The sequence below is a fragment of the Bombina bombina genome, chromosome 4 (genome assembly GCF_027579735.1).
Source record: "Bombina bombina isolate aBomBom1 chromosome 4, aBomBom1.pri, whole genome shotgun sequence".
Lineage (NCBI taxonomy): Eukaryota > Metazoa > Chordata > Amphibia > Anura > Bombinatoridae > Bombina > Bombina bombina.
In genome coordinates this window covers 880,999,159-881,024,487 of record NC_069502.1, presented here as the reverse complement: position 1 = coordinate 881,024,487, position 25,329 = coordinate 880,999,159, and the positions used below count along the sequence as shown (strand labels likewise).

The window sequence follows — 25,329 nt, the reverse complement described above, 5'->3', positions numbered from 1 at the left end:
ACGTAATCCTCAGCCTGCGGCCCGCTACGTAGAGGCGCAAGAATGCTGGAGCATCCTACATGAGGCAGACCTTGTGCAAGCTGCCCACCGGAATAACCGGCAACTGGTTAAAGTGAATGGGAAGAAGGTCAGTGGTCTACGGGATACTGGTGCTACCATGACCTTGCTTCAAAAGAATTTGGTGTCTGAGAAACAGTACACTGGAGACACTGTGGCTGTGAGGGTAGCAAGGGGCGATGTGTTCAGCCTACCTGTTGCCAGGGTACATTTGGATTGGGGAGTGGGCGCTAGACCTGTGAATGTGGGGGTCAAGAAGGACTTACCTGCTGATGTTCTTCTTGGAAATGACTTGGCCCCCCTTGTTTCTGCCTACGCTCCTATGGGTCCCGCTGATGTTAACTCTGTGACTACCCGTGCCCAGATCCGTGCAGCAGAGACTGACCCACCTGCTGCTAAGCCCCAGGACGCTGAGCTCAGTAAATCTCTATCCGCTATTGATATGTGGAGGTCCCGTTACAATGCGCTGATGAAGGAGAAGAGGAGCGCAGAGGAAAAAGCACGTTTAGAACGTGAATCTCTGCTAGACAAGCTGCACCGACAGACTGCAGAAAACACCAGCTTGAGAGTGGGACATGAAACCTTAAAGACAAACTTAGCGACACTTGAGGAGAAGCTGACGCTGGCTCATAGTGAGGTGCAGCAACTCAAGGGCACCCTATGTCAGTATGAAGGGATTGTGGATACCTATAAAGAGCAGGTACAGAAAACTCGTAAAGAAGCTGATGGGATTTTGAAGGACTGTTTAGCCCTAGTCTGGGCACTGAGGAAGTTGAACCCTTCTTTGTATGGACAGGAATTCTCTCTCATAACGGGAATACAGATGGATTGTCCTGGCAAACTGACATGCCTACCACCTCCTAGTCCGGTCATCCCCAGGTTGACCCGCCAAAGGGTCAAGCCGGGTCTGCCGGAGTGTTCCACAACGGGGGAGATATGTGACAGACCCTTCTGTCAGGACTGAAGGAGTTAATTGTGTTTAGCTAAGAAACTAATTTCTAAAGACAGAGTTGCTGGCTCCAGCTATAATCTAATTAGTGCTAAGCATTCTATTGTTTGATCACCTCCAGAGAGAAAACGCCTAAGTGATAAGAAGGGCCAAGAGTGTCTTGTGGTTGAAGTGTTTAAGTAATATAATTCTATTGTATCATGTCAAAGGGCTTGTTCCCTCCATGTAATGTACAACAGTCTTTCAACCCCCATCTGGGGGGGGGGGGGGTCAAACCTGTATAAATACTAGGCATCTAGCCTTTAATAAATGTCATTCTGTTTTAAACCTGAAAACTGGCTTGGTTGTGAATTGCTGATTCCCTATGCAGGACATTGTTCATCTGGTATTAACCTTGGTATCCTGTTGGTACCGTAACAAGGGGTTATTACACTTTATTAGGTATTGTGGTGGGGGATTGCGGTTGACAGGTAGATAGACATTGCGCATGCGTTAGGTTTTTTTTTGCAGGCATTTTAGGGAGTTACGGTGCTCCCATACTCAGCGCAAGGCCCATTTTATGGCAAGGTGAAAATGGAGTAAGTTTTCTCCATTTTCGCCACGTAAGGCCTTGCGCTGGATATTGGATACCAAATTGCGCGGGTTTTATATGTTAGTCTATGGGGGAAAAAACTACGTCCGACGGGTGAAATATACGTGCCGCATTTATATGCGGCGCTGTATATAGGATACCAAACCCGCGCAAAAAACGGCGTCGCCGGCTTTTGCGGGCGACGCTGCATATCGGATGGGGCCCCTGATGTATAGAAAGAGCATACTTTTCCCTATTCTCTCAATAGGGTTTTTTTTCTTTGATTTAAATGTTGTAATATGCTCTAAGCACACTCCCAGCCAGTTACCTCTTTCTATAATATAGACAACAAGGTCAGCTGGGAGACATTAGAATTTTTGCCTTTTCCAGCAATTCTGGGATCACCTCCCTCTGTTTTGTTATATATTTAAATATGTCTTTAACAATAAAGAGAACATTCCGCTATACGCAGAACATTGGATTATGAAATATGCAATATTATCTTCTTATGTTGAGCTTTTAAATAACTGCGATTGTGTTTGGGCAGCTTGTGGGTGTTTTATTCTTCTTCAACTTTTTCAGCTCCATTGCAGGCTATGGAGAAATGTGATGTTGTGTTTGCGTCATTCTCAAAGTCTCATTGTTACTGCAAATTTGCGAACAAAAAAGCGCAAGCTTTTTACTTTTAATTCGCATTAAACGCAAATTTACAAAAGCGGAATAATTACTTCTAGCGGTTCTAATGCTCGAACGCAAACTACTGCTCTACTCGTAATCCAGCCCTTAATTAGCTTAACATGTATTGCTTGTAGGAGAGAATGTAACACAGTGATATGACATAAGATGTCAGATAAACAAAGGGAATTAATGAAGTGTCTCTAATAAAAACAGGAAAAGGAATCAGAATAGAACACTGGAAATAAGCAAGGTTAACCCTTTCACAGCCATTTCCTACCCCTGTGTTGAAGTTGTTTTCAGTCTTTTACACTCATTGCATTAAAACAATTTCAGTAGTTTTCCTGTGAGTTACAAACATAAATTATATTATAATCACCTACTAATTACAGGCGCATCACATGTACTGTATTGTGTTTTACGGGAGGGGGGAGATAGTGACTCTTCAAGTGTTTTACTCCCTCTAAATAAAAACCTGACTTTACCTAATAGGGCAGGTGATCTGTACCCCTTAGACACATAATGCACGTGCACTCACCTGTACTTATATTGCCACTGATTTCCTGCTTTAGAACTTCCCTTTGATCATGTGTTTGTTCAGCATTAATTGTGACTTCAATCTTAACATCACCTGCATAGATTATATAAATATGGTCACATTGTAGCTTTTTAGCACTGCACAAGGAAATTGTAATATTAGAATGCCGCACCCATACACTCACCTGTGCCCTGCGTACCTCAGACACGTCACTCATGTACATTTACCTGTACACTACGCCACTCAGACAAATCACATACCTGTACCCTGTGTCTCTCAGACATGCCACACACATAAACTCACCTGTGCCCTACGGCCCTCAGAAACATAACTTGCATACACTCACCTGTGCCCTGCGTACCTCAGACACGTCACTCATGTACATTTACCTGTACACTACGCCACTCAGACAAATCACATACCTGTACCCTGTGTCTCTCAGACATGCCACACACATAAACTCACCTGTGCCCTATGGCCCTCAGAAACACAACTCGCATACACTCACCTGTGCATTGCGTACCTCAGACATGTCACACACGTACATTTGCCTGTACACTACGCCCCTCCGACACGTCACACACCTCTAGCCTGTGTCCCTCAGACATGTCACATACCTGTACCCTGTGTCCTTCAGACATGTCACACACCTGTATCCTGTGTCCCTCAGACATGTCACACACATACACTCTCAAGTGCCCTACCGACCTCAGACACATCACACATGTACATCCCTCAGACATACACTCAAAAGTTTGGAGTCAATTAGACATTTCATTATTTTCCATGAAAACATACATGAAATGAATTTGAATAGGAAATATAGTCATTGACAAGGTTAGAAATAATGAATTTTAAGTAAAATAATAAATGTGTCCTTCAAACTTTGATTTAGTCAAAGAATCCTTCATGTGCAGCAATTACAGCCTTCTAGTTATAATTATTGATCTAAAAAAGTGGATTGGTGCGCGCTAAGGATGGTATTGCTAAACACTTACTCTAAAGATACAATCTCTGCTTGTATCAGACACAAATATATGACCAATAACGAAGCCTAAGCCTCAAGATAGAGAAAGTGCGCTAACAAGCTAAAAGTATACACACCACATTAAAGGATATTTACATTTATTAAATGAAATAGACAAATTACATCAAAAATATATAGAAATTAGCGGTAGGGACGTCTCCCTTGTATAAGAAATAATAGTCTGTGCAAATATTTGCAAATAGCAGCTAACAATAAGTAGGATGTAAATAAATGTTAAAAAACAAATGTTAAAAAACAATCAATCTTAAATGTATGGCATAATATTGATACTATTCATAAAAGCAAGGATTATTAATAAAAACAAGCACCAAGTCCAGAAATATAATCACAGTGTAGATGGCCGTGTGCAAATGAGCATCAATATTGTAGCATTACGGCTTGAGTTCGTAACAAATTGGTGCCACAAACAGATACAATGTACTGTACCGTGAGTCAAGAGGGTACTTGGAGGGTGTTACCGAGGAAAGGGAATCTTACGGTCAAAGCTTGGACCTCGGCTGCAGTGACTGCCGTTCCTGGAAAGTTGCAGTGTACAGACCTCTGCACATGTGAGTCGGCGTCTGACGTCACAAACTTCCGCTCTTCTCAGGTAATGGGTTGTCGTTCCAGCAGCGTGAGAAAGAAAACAGCTGATTGCTGTGTGCTGATGAGAACTTGCTGCAAGAGCAGATTTAACTGCTGTAGATGTATCCGTTGTTCCAATAAACTGGTAGGGCACAAGTTATCCCTTACCTTGGGATATACAAAGATACTGGTAACCCGGGTTAAAGTTGCAGTACAGGCTGTACTGAGATATCCCTTAGTGTTTCAAAGATACAGTGTCACAGTGTCACATATGCAAGCGACGCGTTTCGCCCTCCCTTGGGCTTTATCAAGATGCATGTGACAGGTAACTGAGAGTCTTTTATAGTGATCCATTCATTTGTAATTGGTTAATGCATTCAGTTGTAAAGGTAACACCCTCCAGGTGGTTAAGGTGGTATCTTCATTACTTCTCCCTTTGGGATCTATTTCCTTTAGTTGCTAGGTAACACCCTCTATGCAATAAAGGTGGTATATCCTTGGTGAATCATTATCGATTTTATGTGTTTGTTGATAACAAAAAAAATATAAAAAAGCTGTCTGTGCATTACATAAACAATAACGACTGTATTGTGACAAAAAACCATACTGGTTTTGTGAATTGCTCGTCCTAAATCTAATTATAAGCTAAGAGAAATTTTCTTATATATTATTAGGCACTCCCTTGAGTGAACATATATGCTAAGAAAATATATAAAATATCTTATAAATAAATATATAGATAAAAGTAAATTGACAATATAAAGAATGTGAACCAATCAAAATAATTGAAAGTATGTAAAGTGCATGTGCATATGAATAAAAGGTGCTACTGAACAGATTTATTCAAATAAAAATGGAGAAAGGTCCAATTCTGAGTTGAGGCCTTTTGGAAATAAAGTGTCGTATTTGTAAATCAATTCCGCTTCTTGTATTAAGAGTGATTTTTCTGTGTTACCTCCTCTCCAATGTCCTTTGACTTTTTTTATCCCCCAGAAATTGAGTGCTTTAGTGTCCCTGTGATGTTTTTCTTTAAAATGTTTATAAAGTGAAGTGTCATCCCTACCTTTTTCTATACACAACAAGTGTTCCCTAATTCTATCCTTTAGGGATCTAGTGGTTTCACCAAAATAAAAAAGATTACATGTACATTTTAATGCATAAATAATATTTTTGTGATTGCACCTAATTAGATCTTTAATTCGAAAATTAATTTCTGAGCTGTTTATTTTTAAAGTCTTCAATTTAGAGCTGTGTTGACAGGCCTTACACGTATAACATGGAAAAAAACCTGCTGGTATTTTACCCTCTAAGTCTTTCTGAGTTGGATTTTTATTCCTTTTCAGTTCACTGGGAGCTAGCTGCATTTTAAAATTATTCGCTCTTCGAAAAATAAAAGTTGGTTTGTCTGCCAGGTGTTTCCCAATTATGTTGTCTTCTTTTAAGAGGGGCCAGTGTTTTTTTATTATCTTTTTGATTATATTATGATCTGCACTATAATTCGTGATAATGGGAACATTAATCAGACCGTTCTCTTCTCTCTTTTCAGTTTTATACTTTAAAAGTTCATTTCTATTAGTTAAACGTACTTTAGAAATAGCATTTCCGATTTTAGCTTTCTCATATCCTCTATCCTCAAATTTTTTTGCTATTAGAGTGACCTGATTCTCAAAATCTTCTATTCTTGAACAATTCCTTTTAATGCGTAGCATTTGTCCATAAGGGATGTTATCTTTCCAGATATTCAAATGGCAACTATCTGCATGAATCAGATTATTACAATCGACTGGTTTAAAATGGGTCTTAGTTTCTAATTTATCTTTAACTGCCATAATTTCCAAGTCTAGGAAATTAACCTGAGTTTGACTATAATGACTTGTGAATTTGAGGCCATAGTTATTCGAGTTCATCCTCTCAAAGAGTTTAATTAATTCATTCTCAGGACCTTTCCATATTAGAAACAAATCGTCTATATAGCGCTTGTAGAGCACGAGGTTCGCACCGAGGGGGTCATTATTGAAGAATTCTTCTTCCCAGAACCCCATAAACAAATTTGCATAACTCGGTGCGAACCTCGTGCCCATGGCTGTGCCCTCTATCTGTCTGTAAAATTTACCATCAAAAGAAAAAAAGTTATGCTCCAATATATATTGGATGCTATTTAATATGAAATCACTCTGTTTGACTTCCATATTGATATCACTATATAGAAATTTCTTAACTGCTGCTACTCCCTGTTTGTGGTCAATCACAGTATATAGTGATGATACATCGCATGTTGCGATTATCATTCCATCCTCCCATTTCATAGAGTTCAAAATATTTAATAATTGAGTTGAGTCTTTCAAGTGTGAGTTTAACTTAGTAACATGAGGTTGTAGAAATCGGTCTATATATTGGGATAGATTGGCAGAAATCGAGTTAATCCCAGAAATAATGGGCCTCCCTGGTGGATTTATGAGACATTTATGCACTTTGGGGAGGAAATAAAAAATGGGGATTTTGGAATGTTTAGGTGTCAGATAATTAAATTCACGTTCATTAAGAAGTCTTTCAGATTTCCCTTCAATAAGAATTTTATTTAATATTTTAATATACTTATCGGTTGGATTCATTGGTAGTACTTCATATGTTTTTTTATCATTTAATAATCTCAATGCCTCAGCCATATATTTGTCAGTATCCATTATTACAACCCCCCCACCCTTATCCGCCGGCTTTATGGTCACCTCTAAATCTTTCTGCATTTTTGTTAGTATCTCTCTTTCTTTCTTATTAATATTTTGTTTCCTAATATGGGGTAGCTCACATTTTTTGATATCATTTAAGACTATTTTCTCAAAGGTATCAAGATAGTTACCCTTTGAAGAAGCTGGATAAAAACGTGATTTGGGTTTTAAATCCGTATGTTGGTATTTTTCCACCACCTTATTGGGAACAGTGCTCTGTTTTTCTAATGGGTTTTTCATAAAAAAGCGTTTCAAGGTTAAATTTCTAACAAATTTCTTAATATGTATATGGGTGTTGAACTTGCTCATCCTAGAAGTAGGTGCATAAGAGAGGCCTAAATTAAGTAGTTTTTCTTGTTCTTTTGTCAGATTGGCTTTGCTCAAATTAAAAATCCCACTTTTCTTGTTATTATTATCTACCTCAATCTTTTTGGGTCGTTTAGACCTTCCTCCTCCCCTTCTACCTCTAAATTTCTTTTTCTTCTTTGTATCTGTTCTGTTTCTTTTTTTTGTAAATTTTTTGAGAAGCCCTCCTTTAGAGGGCTGTGGCCTAAAAAAGGCGATTTGATGTCAGTTCTATTTTTTTCGGAATTTGTCACATCTTCTCTCAGGGGGAGGAACCTATTGTGTGTGGGTGTTATGAAGTCCCTATTGGTTTGTCTCATGTCTCTCGGTTTGTAGCTATTTCTATGTCTGGGATATTCCCAATCATTCCAATTGTGATTACGGTCACTCCTCTGATAATCATAATCACGATTAGAATTATTATGATGGTAGCCATAATTATTTCGATATCTGTTATCATAATTCTGATAATCGGAACTATTTCGATATCCTTGGTTATATTGTCGGTAGTGTTCAGAATTCCAATAATTTTGGTTTCTGTAATTGTTATAATTACGTCTAGGATAGTTGTTGGTATTCTCCTGATTATAATTATAATTAGGATGGCTATTGTTATGACTCACATTTTGAGAGTGGTATTGTTGATTGTAATTTCTGGAGGGGTTTTCTTTTTTGTTATTTCTATTATAAGGTTTTGTGGAACTTTGCTGATCTGTCTCTTTGTTTGTGTCTGTACTTTTAACAGTATTATCCTTAATGTCCCTTTCCATTTTTCCCCATTTTGATCTCAATAGATCTTTATTCAGATTATCTAGTTTGTTAATTATCACTTTTTGTTTTTCCTTGAATTCTGTTTCCTCCTTCAACCCCTTTGATTTATCTTTCAGACTAGAAATATTAGTCTCTATTGTTAATAATGTTTCTTTACGGGATTTTTTTAAAATTTCTATGAGCCCCCTAGAGGCTGTATTAAGTGTGTCTGTCCATTCTGCCTGTAGTTCATCACTTAATGTGAAAGTACAATTTTTACTGAACTGTAAACCTCTAGGGATAATACCCTTACTTGTGTACCTATTTAAGAATACTAGCTCCATTTTTTGTTTTAGCTCTTTTATCATAGCTGATTCTAGTTCATTCATTAAGTCTGATAAATTGGGAATAGAATGGTTATGTGTAATGGACTTGCTATCACTGTTTAATTCCAAGTATATTTTATCCCTAAAGTCAAAAAGGTCTTCCATAATGCTGTTAAGGGGTATAATAATAAAATAAAATAAAATATGGTGTCCAAAGCAGCACACTCAAAATCAGAGATAAATGAAGAGATAGATCTAAAAAAGTGGATTGGTGCGCGCTAAGGATGGTATTGCTAAACACTTACTCTAAAGATACAATCTCTACTTGTATCAGACACAAATATATGACCAATAACGAAGCCTAAGCCTCAAGATAGAGAAAGTGCGCTAACAAGCTAAAAGTATACACACCACATTAAAGGATATTTACATTTATTAAATGAAATAGACAAATTACATCAAAAATATATAGAAATTAGCGGTAGGGACGTCTCCCTTGTATAAGAAATAATAGTCTGTGCAAATATTTGCAAATAGCAGCTAACAATAAGTAGGATGTAAATAAATGTTAAAAAACAAATGTTAAAAAACAATCAATCTTAAATGTATGGCATAATATTGATACTATTCATAAAAGCAAGGATTATTAATAAAAACAAGCACCAAGTCCAGAAATATAATCACAGTGTAGATGGCCGTGTGCAAATGAGCATCAATATTGTAGCATTACGGCTTGAGTTCGTAACAAATTGGTGCCACAAACAGATACAATGTACTGTACCGTGAGTCAAGAGGGTACTTGGAGGGTGTTACCGAGGAAAGGGAATCTTACGGTCAAAGCTTGGACCTCGGCTGCAGTGACTGCCGTTCCTGGAAAGTTGCAGTGTACAGACCTCTGCACATGTGAGTCGGCGTCTGACGTCACAAACTTCCGCTCTTCTCAGGTAATGGGTTGTCGTTCCAGCAGCGTGAGAAAGAAAACAGCTGATTGCTGTGTGCTGATGAGAACTTGCTGCAAGAGCAGATTTAACTGCTGTAGATGTATCCGTTGTTCCAATAAACTGGTAGGGCACAAGTTATCCCTTACCTTGGGATATACAAAGATACTGGTAACCCGGGTTAAAGTTGCAGTACAGGCTGTACTGAGATATCCCTTAGTGTTTCAAAGATACAGTGTCACAGTGTCACATATGCAAGCAACGCGTTTCGCCCTCCCTTGGGCTTTATCAAGATGCATGTGACAGGTAACTGAGAGTCTTTTATAGTGATCCATTCATTTGTAATTGGTTAATGCATTCAGTTGTAAAGGTAACACCCTCCAGGTGGTTAAGGTGGTATCTTCATTACTTCTCCCTTTGGGATCTATTTCCTTTAGTTGCTAGGTAACACCCTCTATGCAATAAAGGTGGTATATCCTTGGTGAATCATTATCGATTTTATGTGTTTGTTGATAACAAAAAAAATATAAAAAAGCTGTCTGTGCATTACATAAACAATAACGACTGTATTGTGACAAAAAACCATACTGGTTTTGTGAATTGCTCGTCCTAAATCTAATTATAAGCTAAGAGAAATTTTCTTATATATTATTAGGCACTCCCTTGAGTGAACATATATGCTAAGAAAATATATAAAATATCTTATAAATAAATATATAGATAAAAGTAAATTGACAATATAAAGAATGTGAACCAATCAAAATAATTGAAAGTATGTAAAGTGCATGTGCATATGAATAAAAGGTGCTACTGAACAGATTTATTCAAATAAAAATGGAGAAAGGTCCAATTCTGAGTTGAGGCCTTTTGGAAATAAAGTGTCGTATTTGTAAATCAATTCCGCTTCTTGTATTAAGAGTGATTTTTCTGTGTTACCTCCTCTCCAATGTCCTTTGACTTTTTTTATCCCCCAGAAATTGAGTGCTTTAGTGTCCCTGTGATGTTTTTCTTTAAAATGTTTATAAAGTGAAGTGTCATCCCTACCTTTTTCTATACACAACAAGTGTTCCCTAATTCTATCCTTTAGGGATCTAGTGGTTTCACCAAAATAAAAAAGATTACATGTACATTTTAATGCATAAATAATATTTTTGTGATTGCACCTAATTAGATCTTTAATTCGAAAATTAATTTCTGAGCTGTTTATTTTTAAAGTCTTCAATTTAGAGCTGTGTTGACAGGCCTTACACGTATAACATGGAAAAAAACCTGCTGGTATTTTACCCTCTAAGTCTTTCTGAGTTGGATTTTTATTCCTTTTCAGTTCACTGGGAGCTAGCTGCATTTTAAAATTATTCGCTCTTCGAAAAATAAAAGTTGGTTTGTCTGCCAGGTGTTTCCCAATTATGTTGTCTTCTTTTAAGAGGGGCCAGTGTTTTTTTATTATCTTTTTGATTATATTATGATCTGCACTATAATTCGTGATAATGGGAACATTAATCAGACCGTTCTCTTCTCTCTTTTCAGTTTTATACTTTAAAAGTTCATTTCTATTAGTTAAACGTACTTTAGAAATAGCATTTCCGATTTTAGCTTTCTCATATCCTCTATCCTCAAATTTTTTTGCTATTAGAGTGACCTGATTCTCAAAATCTTCTATTCTTGAACAATTCCTTTTAATGCGTAGCATTTGTCCATAAGGGATGTTATCTTTCCAGATATTCAAATGGCAACTATCTGCATGAATCAGATTATTACAATCGACTGGTTTAAAATGGGTCTTAGTTTCTAATTTATCTTTAACTGCCATAATTTCCAAGTCTAGGAAATTAACCTGAGTTTGACTATAATGACTTGTGAATTTGAGGCCATAGTTATTCGAGTTCATTCTCTCAAAGAGTTTAATTAATTCATTCTCAGGACCTTTCCATATTAGAAACAAATCGTCTATATAGCGCTTGTAGAGCACGAGGTTCGCACCGAGGGGGTCATTATTGAAGAATTCTTCTTCCCAGAACCCCATAAACAAATTTGCATAACTCGGTGCGAACCTCGTGCCCATGGCTGTGCCCTCTATCTGTCTGTAAAATTTACCATCAAAAGAAAAAAAGTTATGCTCCAATATATATTGGATGCTATTTAATATGAAATCACTCTGTTTGACTTCCATATTGATATCACTATATAGAAATTTCTTAACTGCTGCTACTCCCTGTTTGTGGTCAATCACAGTATATAGTGATGATACATCGCATGTTGCGATTATCATTCCATCCTCCCATTTCATAGAGTTCAAAATATTTAATAATTGAGTTGAGTCTTTCAAGTGTGAGTTTAACTTAGTAACATGAGGTTGTAGAAATCGGTCTATATATTGGGATAGATTGGCAGAAATCGAGTTAATCCCAGAAATAATGGGCCTCCCTGGTGGATTTATGAGACATTTATGCACTTTGGGGAGGAAATAAAAAATGGGGATTTTGGAATGTTTAGGTGTCAGATAATTAAATTCACGTTCATTAAGAAGTCTTTCAGATTTCCCTTCAATAAGAATTTTATTTAATATTTTAATATACTTATCGGTTGGATTCATTGGTAGTACTTCATATGTTTTTTTATCATTTAATAATCTCAATGCCTCAGCCATATATTTGTCAGTATCCATTATTACAACCCCCCACCCTTATCCGCCGGCTTTATGGTCACCTCTAAATCTTTCTGCATTTTTGTTAGTATCTCTCTTTCTTTCTTATTAATATTTTGTTTCCTAATATGGGGTAGCTCACATTTTTTGATATCATTTAAGACTATTTTCTCAAAGGTATCAAGATAGTTACCCTTTGAAGAAGCTGGATAAAAACGTGATTTGGGTTTTAAATCCGTATGTTGGTATTTTTCCACCACCTTATTGGGAACAGTGCTCTGTTTTTCTAATGGGTTTTTCATAAAAAAGCGTTTCAAGGTTAAATTTCTAACAAATTTCTTAATATGTATATGGGTGTTGAACTTGCTCATCCTAGAAGTAGGTGCATAAGAGAGGCCTAAATTAAGTAGTTTTTCTTGTTCTTTTGTCAGATTGGCTTTGCTCAAATTAAAAATCCCACTTTTCTTGTTATTATTATCTACCTCAATCTTTTTGGGTCGTTTAGACCTTCCTCCTCCCCTTCTACCTCTAAATTTCTTTTTCTTCTTTGTATCTGTTCTGTTTCTTTTTTTTGTAAATTTTTTGAGAAGCCCTCCTTTAGAGGGCTGTGGCCTAAAAAAGGCGATTTGATGTCAGTTCTATTTTTTTCGGAATTTGTCACATCTTCTCTCAGGGGGAGGAACCTATTGTGTGTGGGTGTTATGAAGTCCCTATTGGTTTGTCTCATGTCTCTCGGTTTGTAGCTATTTCTATGTCTGGGATATTCCCAATCATTCCAATTGTGATTACGGTCACTCCTCTGATAATCATAATCACGATTAGAATTATTATGATGGTAGCCATAATTATTTCGATATCTGTTATCATAATTCTGATAATCGGAACTATTTCGATATCCTTGGTTATATTGTCGGTAGTGTTCAGAATTCCAATAATTTTGGTTTCTGTAATTGTTATAATTACGTCTAGGATAGTTGTTGGTATTCTCCTGATTATAATTATAATTAGGATGGCTATTGTTATGACTCACATTTTGAGAGTGGTATTGTTGATTGTAATTTCTGGAGGGGTTTTCTTTTTTGTTATTTCTATTATAAGGTTTTGTGGAACTTTGCTGATCTGTCTCTTTGTTTGTGTCTGTACTTTTAACAGTATTATCCTTAATGTCCCTTTCCATTTTTCCCCATTTTGATCTCAATAGATCTTTATTCAGATTATCTAGTTTGTTAATTATCACTTTTTGTTTTTCCTTGAATTCTGTTTCCTCCTTCAACCCCTTTAATTTATCTTTCAGACTAGAAATATTAGTCTCTATTGTTAATAATGTTTCTTTACGGGATTTTTTTAAAATTTCTATGAGCCCCCTAGAGGCTGTATTAAGTGTGTCTGTCCATTCTGCCTGTAGTTCATCACTTAATGTGAAAGTACAATTTTTACTGAACTGTAAACCTCTAGGGATAATACCCTTACTTGTGTACCTATTTAAGAATACTAGCTCCATTTTTTGTTTTAGCTCTTTTATCATAGCTGATTCTAGTTCATTCATTAAGTCTGATAAATTGGGAATAGAATGGTTATGTGTAATGGACTTGCTATCACTGTTTAATTCCAAGTATATTTTATCCCTAAAGTCAAAAAGGTCTTCCATAATGCTGTTAAGGGGTATAATAATAAAATAAAATAAAATATGGTGTCCAAAGCAGCACACTCAAAATCAGAGATAAATGAAGAGATAGATCTAAAAAAGTGGATTGGTGCGCGCTAAGGATGGTATTGCTAAACACTTACTCTAAAGATACAATCTCTGCTTGTATCAGACACAAATATATGACCAATAACGAAGCCTAAGCCTCAAGATAGAGAAAGTGCGCTAACAAGCTAAAAGTATACACACCACATTAAAGGATATTTACATTTATTAAATGAAATAGACAAATTACATAAAAAATATATAGAAATTAGCGGTAGGGACGTCTCCCTTGTATAAGAAATAATAGTCTGTGCAAATATTTGCAAATAGCAGCTAACAATAAGTAGGATGTAAATAAATGTTAAAAAACAAATGTTAAAAAACAATCAATCTTAAATGTATGGCATAATATTGATACTATTCATAAAAGCAAGGATTATTAATAAAAACAAGCACCAAGTCCAGAAATATAATCACAGTGTAGATGGCCGTGTGCAAATGAGCATCAATATTGTAGCATTACGGCTTGAGTTCGTAACAAATTGGTGCCACAAACAGATACAATGTACTGTACCGTGAGTCAAGAGGGTACTTGGAGGGTGTTACCGAGGAAAGGGAATCTTACGGTCAAAGCTTGGACCTCGGCTGCAGTGACTGCCGTTCCTGGAAAGTTGCAGTGTACAGACCTCTGCACATGTGAGTCGGCGTCTGACGTCACAAACTTCCGCTCTTCTCAGGTAATGGGTTGTCGTTCCAGCAGCGTGAGAAAGAAAACAGCTGATTGCTGTGTGCTGATGAGAACTTGCTGCAAGAGCAGATTTAACTGCTGTAGATGTATCCGTTGTTCCAATAAACTGGTAGGGCACAAGTTATCCCTTACCTTGGGATATACAAAGATACTGGTAACCCGGGTTAAAGTTGCAGTACAGGCTGTACTGAGATATCCCTTAGTGTTTCAAAGATACAGTGTCACAGTGTCACATATGCAAGCGACGCGTTTCGCCCTCCCTTGGGCTTTATCAAGATGCATGTGACAGGTAACTGAGAGTCTTTTATAGTGATCCATTCATTTGTAATTGGTTAATGCATTCAGTTGTAAAGGTAACACCCTCCAGGTGGTTAAGGTGGTATCTTCATTACTTCTCCCTTTGGGATCTATTTCCTTTAGTTGCTAGGTAACACCCTCTATGCAATAAAGGTGGTATATCCTTGGTGAATCATTATCGATTTTATGTGTTTGTTGATAACAAAAAAAATATAAAAAAGCTGTCTGTGCATTACATAAACAATAACGACTGTATTGTGACAAAAAACCATACTGGTTTTGTGAATTGCTCGTCCTAAATCTAATTATAAGCTAAGAGAAAATTTCTTATATATTATTAGGCACTCCCTTGAGTGAACATATATGCTAAGAAAATATATAAAATATCTTATAAATAAATATATAGATAAAAGTAAATTGACCCATTTTAAACCAGTCGATTGTAATAATCTGATTCATGCAGATAGTTGCCATTTGAATATCTGGAAAGATAACATCCCTTATGGACAAATGCTACGCATTAAAAGGAATTGTTCAAGAATAGAAGATTTTGAGAATCAGGTCACTCTAATAGCAAAAAAATTTGAGGATAGAGGATATGAGAAAGCTAAAATCGGAAATGCTATTTCTAAAGTACGTTTAACTAATAGAAATGAACTTTTAAAGTATAAAACTGAAAAGAGAGAAGAGAACGGTCTGATTAATGTTCCCATTATCACGAATTATAGTGCAGATCATAATATAATCAAAAAGATAATAAAAAAACACTGGCCCCTCTTAAAAGAAGACAACATAATTGGGAAACACCTGGCAGACAAACCAACTTTTATTTTTCGAAGAGCGAATAATTTTAAAATGCAGCTAGCTCCCAGTAAACTGAAAAGGAATAAAAATCCAACTCAGAAAGACTTAGAGGGTAAAATACCAGCAGGTTTTTTTCCATGTTATACGTGTAAGGCCTGTCAACACAGCTCTAAATTGAAGACTTTAAAAATAAACAGCTCAGAAATTAATTTTCGAATTAAAGATCTAATTAGGTGCAATCACAAAAATATTATTTATGCATTAAAATGTACATGTAATCTTTTTTATTTTGGTGAAACCACTAGATCCCTAAAGGATAGAATTAGGGAACACTTGTTGTGTATAGAAAAAGGTAGGGATGACACTTCACTTTATAAACATTTTAAAGAAAAACATCACAGGGACACTAAAGCACTCAATTTCTGGGGGATAAAAAAAGTCAAAGGACATTGGAGAGGAGGTAACACAGAAAAATCACTCTTAATACAAGAAGCGGAATTGATTTACAAATACGACACTTTATTTCCAAAAGGCCTCAACTCAGAATTGGACCTTTCTCCATTTTTATTTGAATAAATCTGTTCAGTAGCACCTTTTATTCATATGCACATGCACTTTACATACTTTCAATTATTTTGATTGGTTCACATTCTTTATATTGTCAATTTACTTTTATCTATATATTTATTTATAAGATATTTTATATATTTTCTTAGCATATATGTTCACTCAAGGGAGTGCCTAATAATATATAAGAAAATTTCTCTTAGCTTATAATTAGATTTAGGACGAGCAATTCACAAAACCAGTATGGTTTTTTGTCACAATACAGTCGTTATTGTTTATGTAATGCACAGACAGCTTTTTTATATTTTTTTTGTTATCAACAAACACATAAAATCGATAATGATTCACCAAGGATATACCACCTTTATTGCATAGAGGGTGTTACCTAGCAACTAAAGGAAATAGATCCCAAAGGGAGAAGTAATGAAGATACCACCTTAACCACCTGGAGGGTGTTACCTTTACAACTGAATGCATTAACCAATTACAAATGAATGGATCACTATAAAAGACTCTCAGTTACCTGTCACATGCATCTTGATAAAGCCCAAGGGAGGGCGAAACGCGTCGCTTGCATATGTGACACTGTGACACTGTATCTTTGAAACACTAAGGGATATCTCAGTACAGCCTGTACTGCAACTTTAACCCGGGTTACCAGTATCTTTGTATATCCCAAGGTAAGGGATAACTTGTGCCCTACCAGTTTATTGGAACAACGGATACATCTACAGCAGTTAAATCTGCTCTTGCAGCAAGTTCTCATCAGCACACAGCAATCAGCTGTTTTCTTTCTCACGCTGCTGGAACGACAACCCATTACCTGAGAAGAGCGGAAGTTTGTGACGTCAGACGCCGACTCACATGTGCAGAGGTCTGTACACTGCAACTTTCCAGGAACGGCAGTCACTGCAGCTGAGGTCCAAGCTTTGACCGTAAGATTCCCTTTCCTCGGTAACACCCTCCAAGTACCCTCTTGACTCACGGTACAGTACATTGTATCTGTTTGTGGCACCAATTTGTTACGAACTCAAGCCGTAATGCTACAATATTGATGCTCATTTGCACACGGCCATCTACACTGTGATTATATTTCTGGACTTGGTGCTTGTTTTTATTAATAATCCTTGCTTTTATGAATAGTATCAATATTATGCCATACATTTAAGATTGATTGTTTTTTAACATTTGTTTTTTAACATTTATTTACATCCTACTTATTGTTAGCTGCTATTTGCAAATATTTGCACAGACTATTATTTCTTATACAAGGGAGACGTCCCTACCGCTAATTTCTATATATTTTTGATGTAATTTGTCTATTTCATTTAATAAATGTAAGTATCCTTTAATGTGGTGTGTATACTTTTAGCTTGTTAGCGCACTTTCTCTATCTTGAGGCTTAGGCTTCGTTATTGGTCATATAGTTATAATTATTATCAGTTATTTGTAGAGCGCTATAAACATAGGCATGATATGCAAAGTAACATTTATAGTGATTAAGTGGGTAAACTGTTAAACTGTTGTAGTCAGCTTTCATGAAATAAAAAAGACAGATAGTGACACGTGTTAGCAAGGAACGGGATAGGTGCAGAGAGGTAGATCTAGGTGTCATCAGCATACAAATGATATTGAAACCCATGGGACTTTAATAAGGAACATAATGATGACGTATAGATTGAGAAGAGAAGGGGACCAAGGAAAGAGCCTTGTGGTATCCCAACAGAAAGTGGTAAAGGTGCAGAGGATGCACCAGAGAAGGCTACACTAAAGGTACGGTTAGACAGGTAGGAAGAAAACCACAAGAGTGATGTGTCTAAAATGCTGAAGTATTGGAGGGTTTGGAACAAAAGAGGATGGTCAACAGTATCAATAGCTGCAGAGAGATCAAGAAGGATTAGCAGAGAGAAGTGGCCTGGATGGGGAGGCTAAATCAAGAGGTCTTTTGAGGATAGGTGTACATTTGTTGAGGTAATCTGAAGAGATTCCCCCCCATGGTACCTGAAACACCTCCCACAATGCGGATTGGCTTGATGGGCACTTCTTACGTACCATACAACAAGCTACTTCCACAACAGCTCAATAGGGTTAAGATCTGGTGACTGTGCTGGCCGCTCCATTAAAGACAGAATACCAGCCGACTTCTTCTTCCCTAAATAGTTCTTGCATAGTTTGGAGCTGTGCTTTTGGTCATTATCCTGTTGTAGGAGGAAATTTGCTCCAATCAAGCGACATCCACAGGGTAGTATGAAGTATGTAGTGGGTACTTGTAAAGCGCGGCTAATCACCCATAAGGGTCTCAAGGCGCTGCTCAATTTTATTGACCTCGGAAGGATGAAAGGCTGAGTGGACCTCACCGGGGATCGAACCTGCAACCCTTGGGTTGCTACAGAGCTCAGCCACAGTGCCTTAGCATGCTGAGCTAGCTGTCCAGCCGGTATGGCATGGAGTTGTAAATTAAATGATAGTCTTCCTTCTTCAAGGTCCCTTTCACCATGTATAAATTTTCCACTTTACCACTACCAAAGCAGCCCCAGATCATTACATTGCCTCCACCATGCTTGACAAATGATGTCAAGCACTCCTCTAGCATCTCTTCATTTAATCTGAGTCTCACAAATGGTCTTGTGATCTTAACACCTCAAACTTAGATTTTTCTGTTCATAACACTTTTCCTCATCTTCCTCTGTCCAGTGTCTGTGTTCTTTTTATTGGCTAGTCCGAGATATGGCTTTTTCTTTGCAACCTTGCCTAGAAGGTCAGCTTCCTGGAGTTGCCTCTTCACTGTTGATGTTGAGACTGGTATTTGCTGGGACTATTTAATACAGCTGTCAGTTGAGTATCTGTGAGGCATCTGTTTCTCAAACTAGACACTCTAATGTATTTGTCTTCTTGCTCAGTTGTGCAACGGGGCCTCCCACTCTGGTTAGAGTCAGTTTTCACTGTTCTGTGAAGGGAGTAGTACACAGTTTTGTACAAGATCTTCAGTTTCTTGGCAATTTCTTGCATGGAATAGCCTTCATTTCTCATAAAAAGAATAAACTGACAAGTTTTAGAAGAAAGTTCTGTTTCTTGCAATCTTGAGCCTCTAATCAAACCCACAATTGCAGATACTCCAGATACTCAATCTAGTCTAATGAAGGCCAGTTGTATTGCTTCTTTAATCAGCACAACAGTTTTCAGCTGTGCTAAGATAATTGCAAAATGGTTTTCCAATTATCAATTAGAATTATTATTTTTTTGATGTTTAAAAGATGACATCTGGTTTGTTTATTGAAACATACACAATACACGTCTCAAAAAGTATTAAAGACATAAACACCTTTATACAGATTGCTAAACCAAAATTCAATAATATCTATTAGTTTCTGCATAAATATTAACTTAACTTAAAACAGAAAGGGGTGGATCTGGGCCCTACTCAACAGAGCAACTATCTGAGAACTAGTGGCTAGTTCTGGTGTGAAATTAGTAAATAAACACTGGAAATAAAAGATTGAAAAAAATAAAATATATATATAAAATAAAAAAATGTTTTTGAACATTATTAAAAATGTATTGACACTCATGAACACACACTTGATCAATAGTCAATGAATGGCTGTATCATAGTCAATGCTCCCAGTTTCATAATCCATAAATAAAATGGGACAATAGTCTTACTTGATTCTGTGTATATGAACACACACAGAGTAACCGTATCCTTCAAACTTCATACTAAGTTATCTGAGCAGGCTCTGTCTTTAATCCAGATGTGCTGTGAGGGAGGTGGGCTCAAAAATAATAACTTCTATGTGCTTCCTTTCTAAACTGTTAGCGGTGCTTTGCTGTATCACAGTTGTATGTCCCTTCCGTGTTTGAAGTACACCTGCAGCGTTAATGGCACTGACTTATAGCCTGGAGCGGCTTTTGAAGGAGGCAAGTCCCTGATGGAAAGCTGACATCCTGGACTTATACGGTGTCTCAAACTGTAAATTTATTCCTGTTTTCCATCCTGGATTAAGATTCACTGTGAAGAACGGCAGTGGCCACTTGACTTTGGAAACTGGATCGATTATCAGCTTTATTCCTTGCTTCTTGCAGTGTTGTTAACGGCTGCTATCTGCTTTCTTGTGGCTGGAGCTTGCTCGTTTCAAGAATACTAACATCTTTACTTCCTTTAGCTCTTAAAAATATTCTTATCCCTATAGTATACCTATACAGTACTACTGTATATCCTTTTTATATTGAAGGGTATTGACATGTGTGGTTAAATATATGTCTGCATGTATGAAGGAATGCCAACACGCTGACATTTGTACTAACACACAGCTAGATTACAAGTTTTGCGTTATGGTGCAGTACGGCTATACCACTGAAAAATTGGCCATTGTGCGTGGAATGGCAGGTAACGCATACTACAAGTCGCTGCGGTATAACTATACCGCAAGCATTTTAGCCTTAACACAACCCTCCATTCCGCACTCAAAACATTAAGTTTGAGTGCGGATTTTCCATACCGCTGTATTACAGGTTGTGCAATCCGGATAAAATGCTTGCGTTACAGCCTATACCACCGTGAGCCATTCCGCGATCTGAGACCAGTAGTTATGGATTTTGCAAATAAAAATGTTTCACAAAAGTACTCTAGCACCCATAAACTACCTATTAAAGTGAATGTAAACTCTAGTGCATCCAGTAACGCCATAGTAATCTTTTTGCCAAATTAGGTATACTTTAATTCATCATTTTTTTTTTTCAAATTAATAAACTTAGCCAAATTTTACCTTTTAATCCTGTCGCTCTTTGCGTCATTCCTCCGCCCGCCATACTGCCTTTTTGATTGAGACTTCATCACAAATCTAATTCCTGATCTTTGATTCCTCCCCGGGGCATTCAACCCCTTTCCTGAAATGTCATGCGTTAGTTCTGCGCATGCGCTAAGCAAAATCATTCTGATAGAGTGTAGATTCGCGAATATGCGAATGACCAGAGAGCGGAGATTAGCGCATGCGCAAGGTGCATAGTTTTTTGGGAGCTCACTTGAGAGATATGTATAGAGCGGATGGGACCGCTCTATACGTCACATACTGTACAACAAGGAAACAGCATCTGGGAGGAGTCTCAACACAAGCGGTATAAAATTATAGTTATATATATTGCCGAATCCGTAGTTTGGATATTAAAAATAACATAGCGATTACATTAAGACACACTACAGAAATGCTGAGGAGGATTCTGAACATCATTAGCTTACATTCACTTTAACCCCTAAACCGCCTCCCTCCCACATTGAAAATACTATATTACACCTATTAACCCCTAATCTGCCGCCCACCCACATCGAGACTATTAAATAAATCTATTAACCCCTAAACCGCCGACCGCCCACATCGACAACACTAAATAAATCTAGTAACCCCTAAACCGCCGGCCCTCCACATCGACAACACTATAATAAAGTATTAACCCCTAAACCGCCGACCCCCACATCGCAACTAATAAACTAAACTTATTAACCCCTAAACCACCAGCCCTCCACATCCCAACTAATAAACTAAACCTATTAACCCCTAAACCGCAGGCCCCCCACATTGCAAAACACTAAATTAAACTATTAGCCCCTAAATCTAACACCCCCTAACTTTAAATTAAAAGTTACAATATAACTATCTTAAAATAAAGAAAAATTTACCTGTGAAATAAAAAAAATAAGATTAAACTATAAATTAACTATTCTAATAAAATAAAATAAACTACCAATTAAAAATTAAAAAGCCCCCCCAAAATAACAAAAAAACCTACCCTGAACTAAACTGCCAATAGCCCTTAAAAGGACCTTTTGCAGGGCATTGCCCCAAAGAAATCAGCTCTTTTACCTGTAAAGAAAAATACAAACAACCGCCCAACAGAAAAACCCACCACCCACACAACCAAACTCCCCAAATAAAAAAAACCTAAGCTCCCCATTGCCCTGAAAAGGGCATTTAGCTCTTTTTCTGTGCCCAAAACCCTAATCTAAAAATAAAACCCACCCAATAAACCCTTAATAAAACCTAACACTAACCCCCGAAGATCCACTTACAGTTTTTGAAGACCAGACATCCATCCTCATCAAGCCGGGAAAAGTCTTCATCCAAGCGGGCAGAAGTCCTCAACGAAGCCGGGAGAAGTCTTCATCCAAGCGGCAAGAAGTCGTCCTCCAGGCGGGCAGAAGTCTTCATCCAGGCGGCATCTTCTATCTTCATCCTTCCGACGCGGATCGGCTCCATCTTCAAGACATTCGTCTCGGAGCATCCTCTACTTTTGCTGGATCTTGAAGAATGAAGGTTCCTTTAAATGATGTCATTCAAGATGGCGTCCCTTGAATTCTGATTGGCTGATAGAATTCTATCAGCCAATCGGAATTAAAGGGTAAAAAATCCTATTGGCAGTTTAGTTTAGGCTAGATTTTTTTTTTATTTTGGGGGGTATTAGATTAGGTGTAATTAGTTTAAATATTTGATCATTTCTTTTTTATTTTGTGTAATTTAGTGTTTATTTTTTTGTAATTTAGTTAATTGTATTTAATTAATGTAATTTATTTAATTTTAGTGCAATGTTAGGTGTTAGTGTAACTCAGGTTAGGTTTTATTTTACAGGTAACTTTGTATTTATTTTAACTAGGTAGTTAGTAAATAGTTAATAACTATTTACTAAATAGTCTACCTAGTTAAAATAAATACAAACTTAGCTCTGAAATAAAACCTAAGATAGCTACAATGTAACTATTAGTTATATTGTAGCTAGCTTAGGGTTTATTTTATAGGTAAGTATTTAGTTTTAAATAGGAATTATTTAGTTAAAGATAGTAATTTTTATTTAAATTTATTTTAATTATATCAAAGTTAGGGGTGTTAGGGTTAGACTTAGGGTTAGGTTTAGGGGTTAATAACTTTAGTATAGTGGCGGTGACATTGGGGGCGGCAGATTAGGGGTTAATAATATTTAACTAGTGTTTGCGATGTGGGAGTGTGGCGGTTTAGGGGTTAATATGTTTATTATAGTGGCGGCGATGTCCGGAGCGGCAGATTAGGGGTTAATATTTGAATTATAGTGTTTGCAATGCGGGAGGGCCCCGGTTTAGGGGTTAATAGGTAGTTTATGGGTGTTAGTGTATTTTGTAACACTTTAGTTATGAATTTTATGCTACAGCGTTGTAGAGCAAAACCCATAACTACTGACTTTAGATGGCGGTACGAATCTTGTCGGTATAGGCTGTACCGCTCACTTTTTGGCCTCCCAGGCAAAACTCGTAATACCGGCACTATGGAGGTCCCATTGAAAAAGGACTTTTTCAAAGGTGCAGTAGTTACGTTGCGTTATGGCCAAAAAAAGGGTGCGGTACAGCTATACCTACAAGACTCGTAATAGCAGCGGTAGTGAAAAAGAGACATAACGCTGCTTTTTCGCTCATAACGCACAACTCGTAATCTAGACGAGATATGGTAATCAAATAGCACTAAACACTTAAGTCCTCTGGTCTTAAGTGTTGGACATCGGATTAGTGCTAACAAGGGCTTATAATACACGTGAATAAAAATATGGCCTCTTTTAGATAGGTTGCCCTATCCTGTACAATGATGCCCCCTCCCTTATCTGCTGCACGGAACACCACATCAGTGTCCTCCATGAGTTTATTGAGGGCTACCCTTTATTTTTTGGTTAAACTGACGTGTTTGATTCGGGAGGGGGCATTTTTGGCTATTTCAACCAGATCTTCGCAAACCAATTTATTGAAGATTGTTAAGTATCATTTGGATTACTAGCCAGAAATAAAAACCATGGATTTCCACTATGTATGATATCATCTCCTTTTTCTTCATATATGCTCAGGTCTAGGAGATCTGCATCTGAGATTACAATTTCTTGATCGAACTGTTGGGGATATCCCTCACTTTCTTTCTCAAGATTTCTAAGTGTCAATATTGTCTTCATATCTTCATTGTCAAGGCTATTTTTACATGCAATGGATGTTTCATCAAAGTGCCGTTTGAGCATTAGTTTGGGAATATATCTCTAGGTATCTATAAATAATTAAAATCTATTCAGGGCCGTCCCTAGCCATTGCGGGGCCCAAGGCAGGATGACAAAATGGGGCCCCCTTTCTCCCCGCCCCATCTCCGCCTCCAACCCCGCCCAATCTCCGCCTCCAACCCTGTCCAATTTCCGCCTCCAACCCCGTCCAATCTCCGCCCCCCCACAGCTTTTGAAATAAAAAAATGGTAGAACAATCATTTAAGGTAATGCACAATATTTTATATAAACAAAACCATATAAATCCACTAATGTGGAGAACTATAACATTGCAAATATTGCAATATACAATTTGTACTATTAGAACAACTGTTTATGTATATAATAAGGAATTATGCTGACAATTAGGAACAGTTGAGTTGAACTGGGCCTTATTTTTATGTGTTTTCTTATGATAACAAGAACATTACAGAGATGCCAGGGCCGGCCCTAGCAAGTGCATGTCCCTAGGCAGAATGACATTGCGGGGCCTCTACACAGAACGAAAAATACTTAAAAGAAATGGGCCAATGCACTGTGCAACACAAACACACAGATATAATACACACACAGAGATACTTATATACACATACATCCACACACTCATACACATACATACACAGGTGTACACACACAGACAGCCCACATACACACAGACAGCCCACACACACAACCCACACAGCCCTCCCCTCCACAGCCACACACAGACAGCCCCCCCCCCCCCCCCCACACACACACACATAAGAAACCCTCTGTAAATGTTATAACAAATCTGTCACACATTAAGTTAATAGCCCCCCCCCCCACACACACACACACACACACACAGGCAAAATAGACAGCACACACACTACACAGTACACAAGGGTGATGGATTTTTTTTATTTTTTTTAAAGATGGTAATGCTTTATTTAGAATACCAAGGTACGGCAGCTACCTGTTGTAATGAGGTTTTATTCATAGCCCCAGCCATTATAGAAAGCAGTTAAGTAGTGTACATTGGCATGCCTTCTCATAAATGTGCATTTTATATGCAACGGAAAACAAATCTGGCATTA

General features: G+C 37.3%; 1 protein-coding gene across 4 annotated transcripts in view; it reads right to left on the bottom strand.

Moving 5' to 3' along the window:
* The window catches only part of LOC128657423 (oocyte zinc finger protein XlCOF7.1-like), a 181,041-nt gene that overhangs the window by 92,551 nt on the left and 63,161 nt on the right, over window positions 1-25,329 (bottom strand). For all 4 annotated transcript variants that reach the window (XM_053711772.1, XM_053711775.1, XM_053711773.1 and 1 more), the window contains exon 7: window positions 2,791-2,883. In XM_053711772.1, coding sequence (XP_053567747.1) covers window positions 2,791-2,883 — 93 coding nt within the window. The remainder of the gene's footprint in view (window positions 1-2,790; window positions 2,884-25,329) is intronic.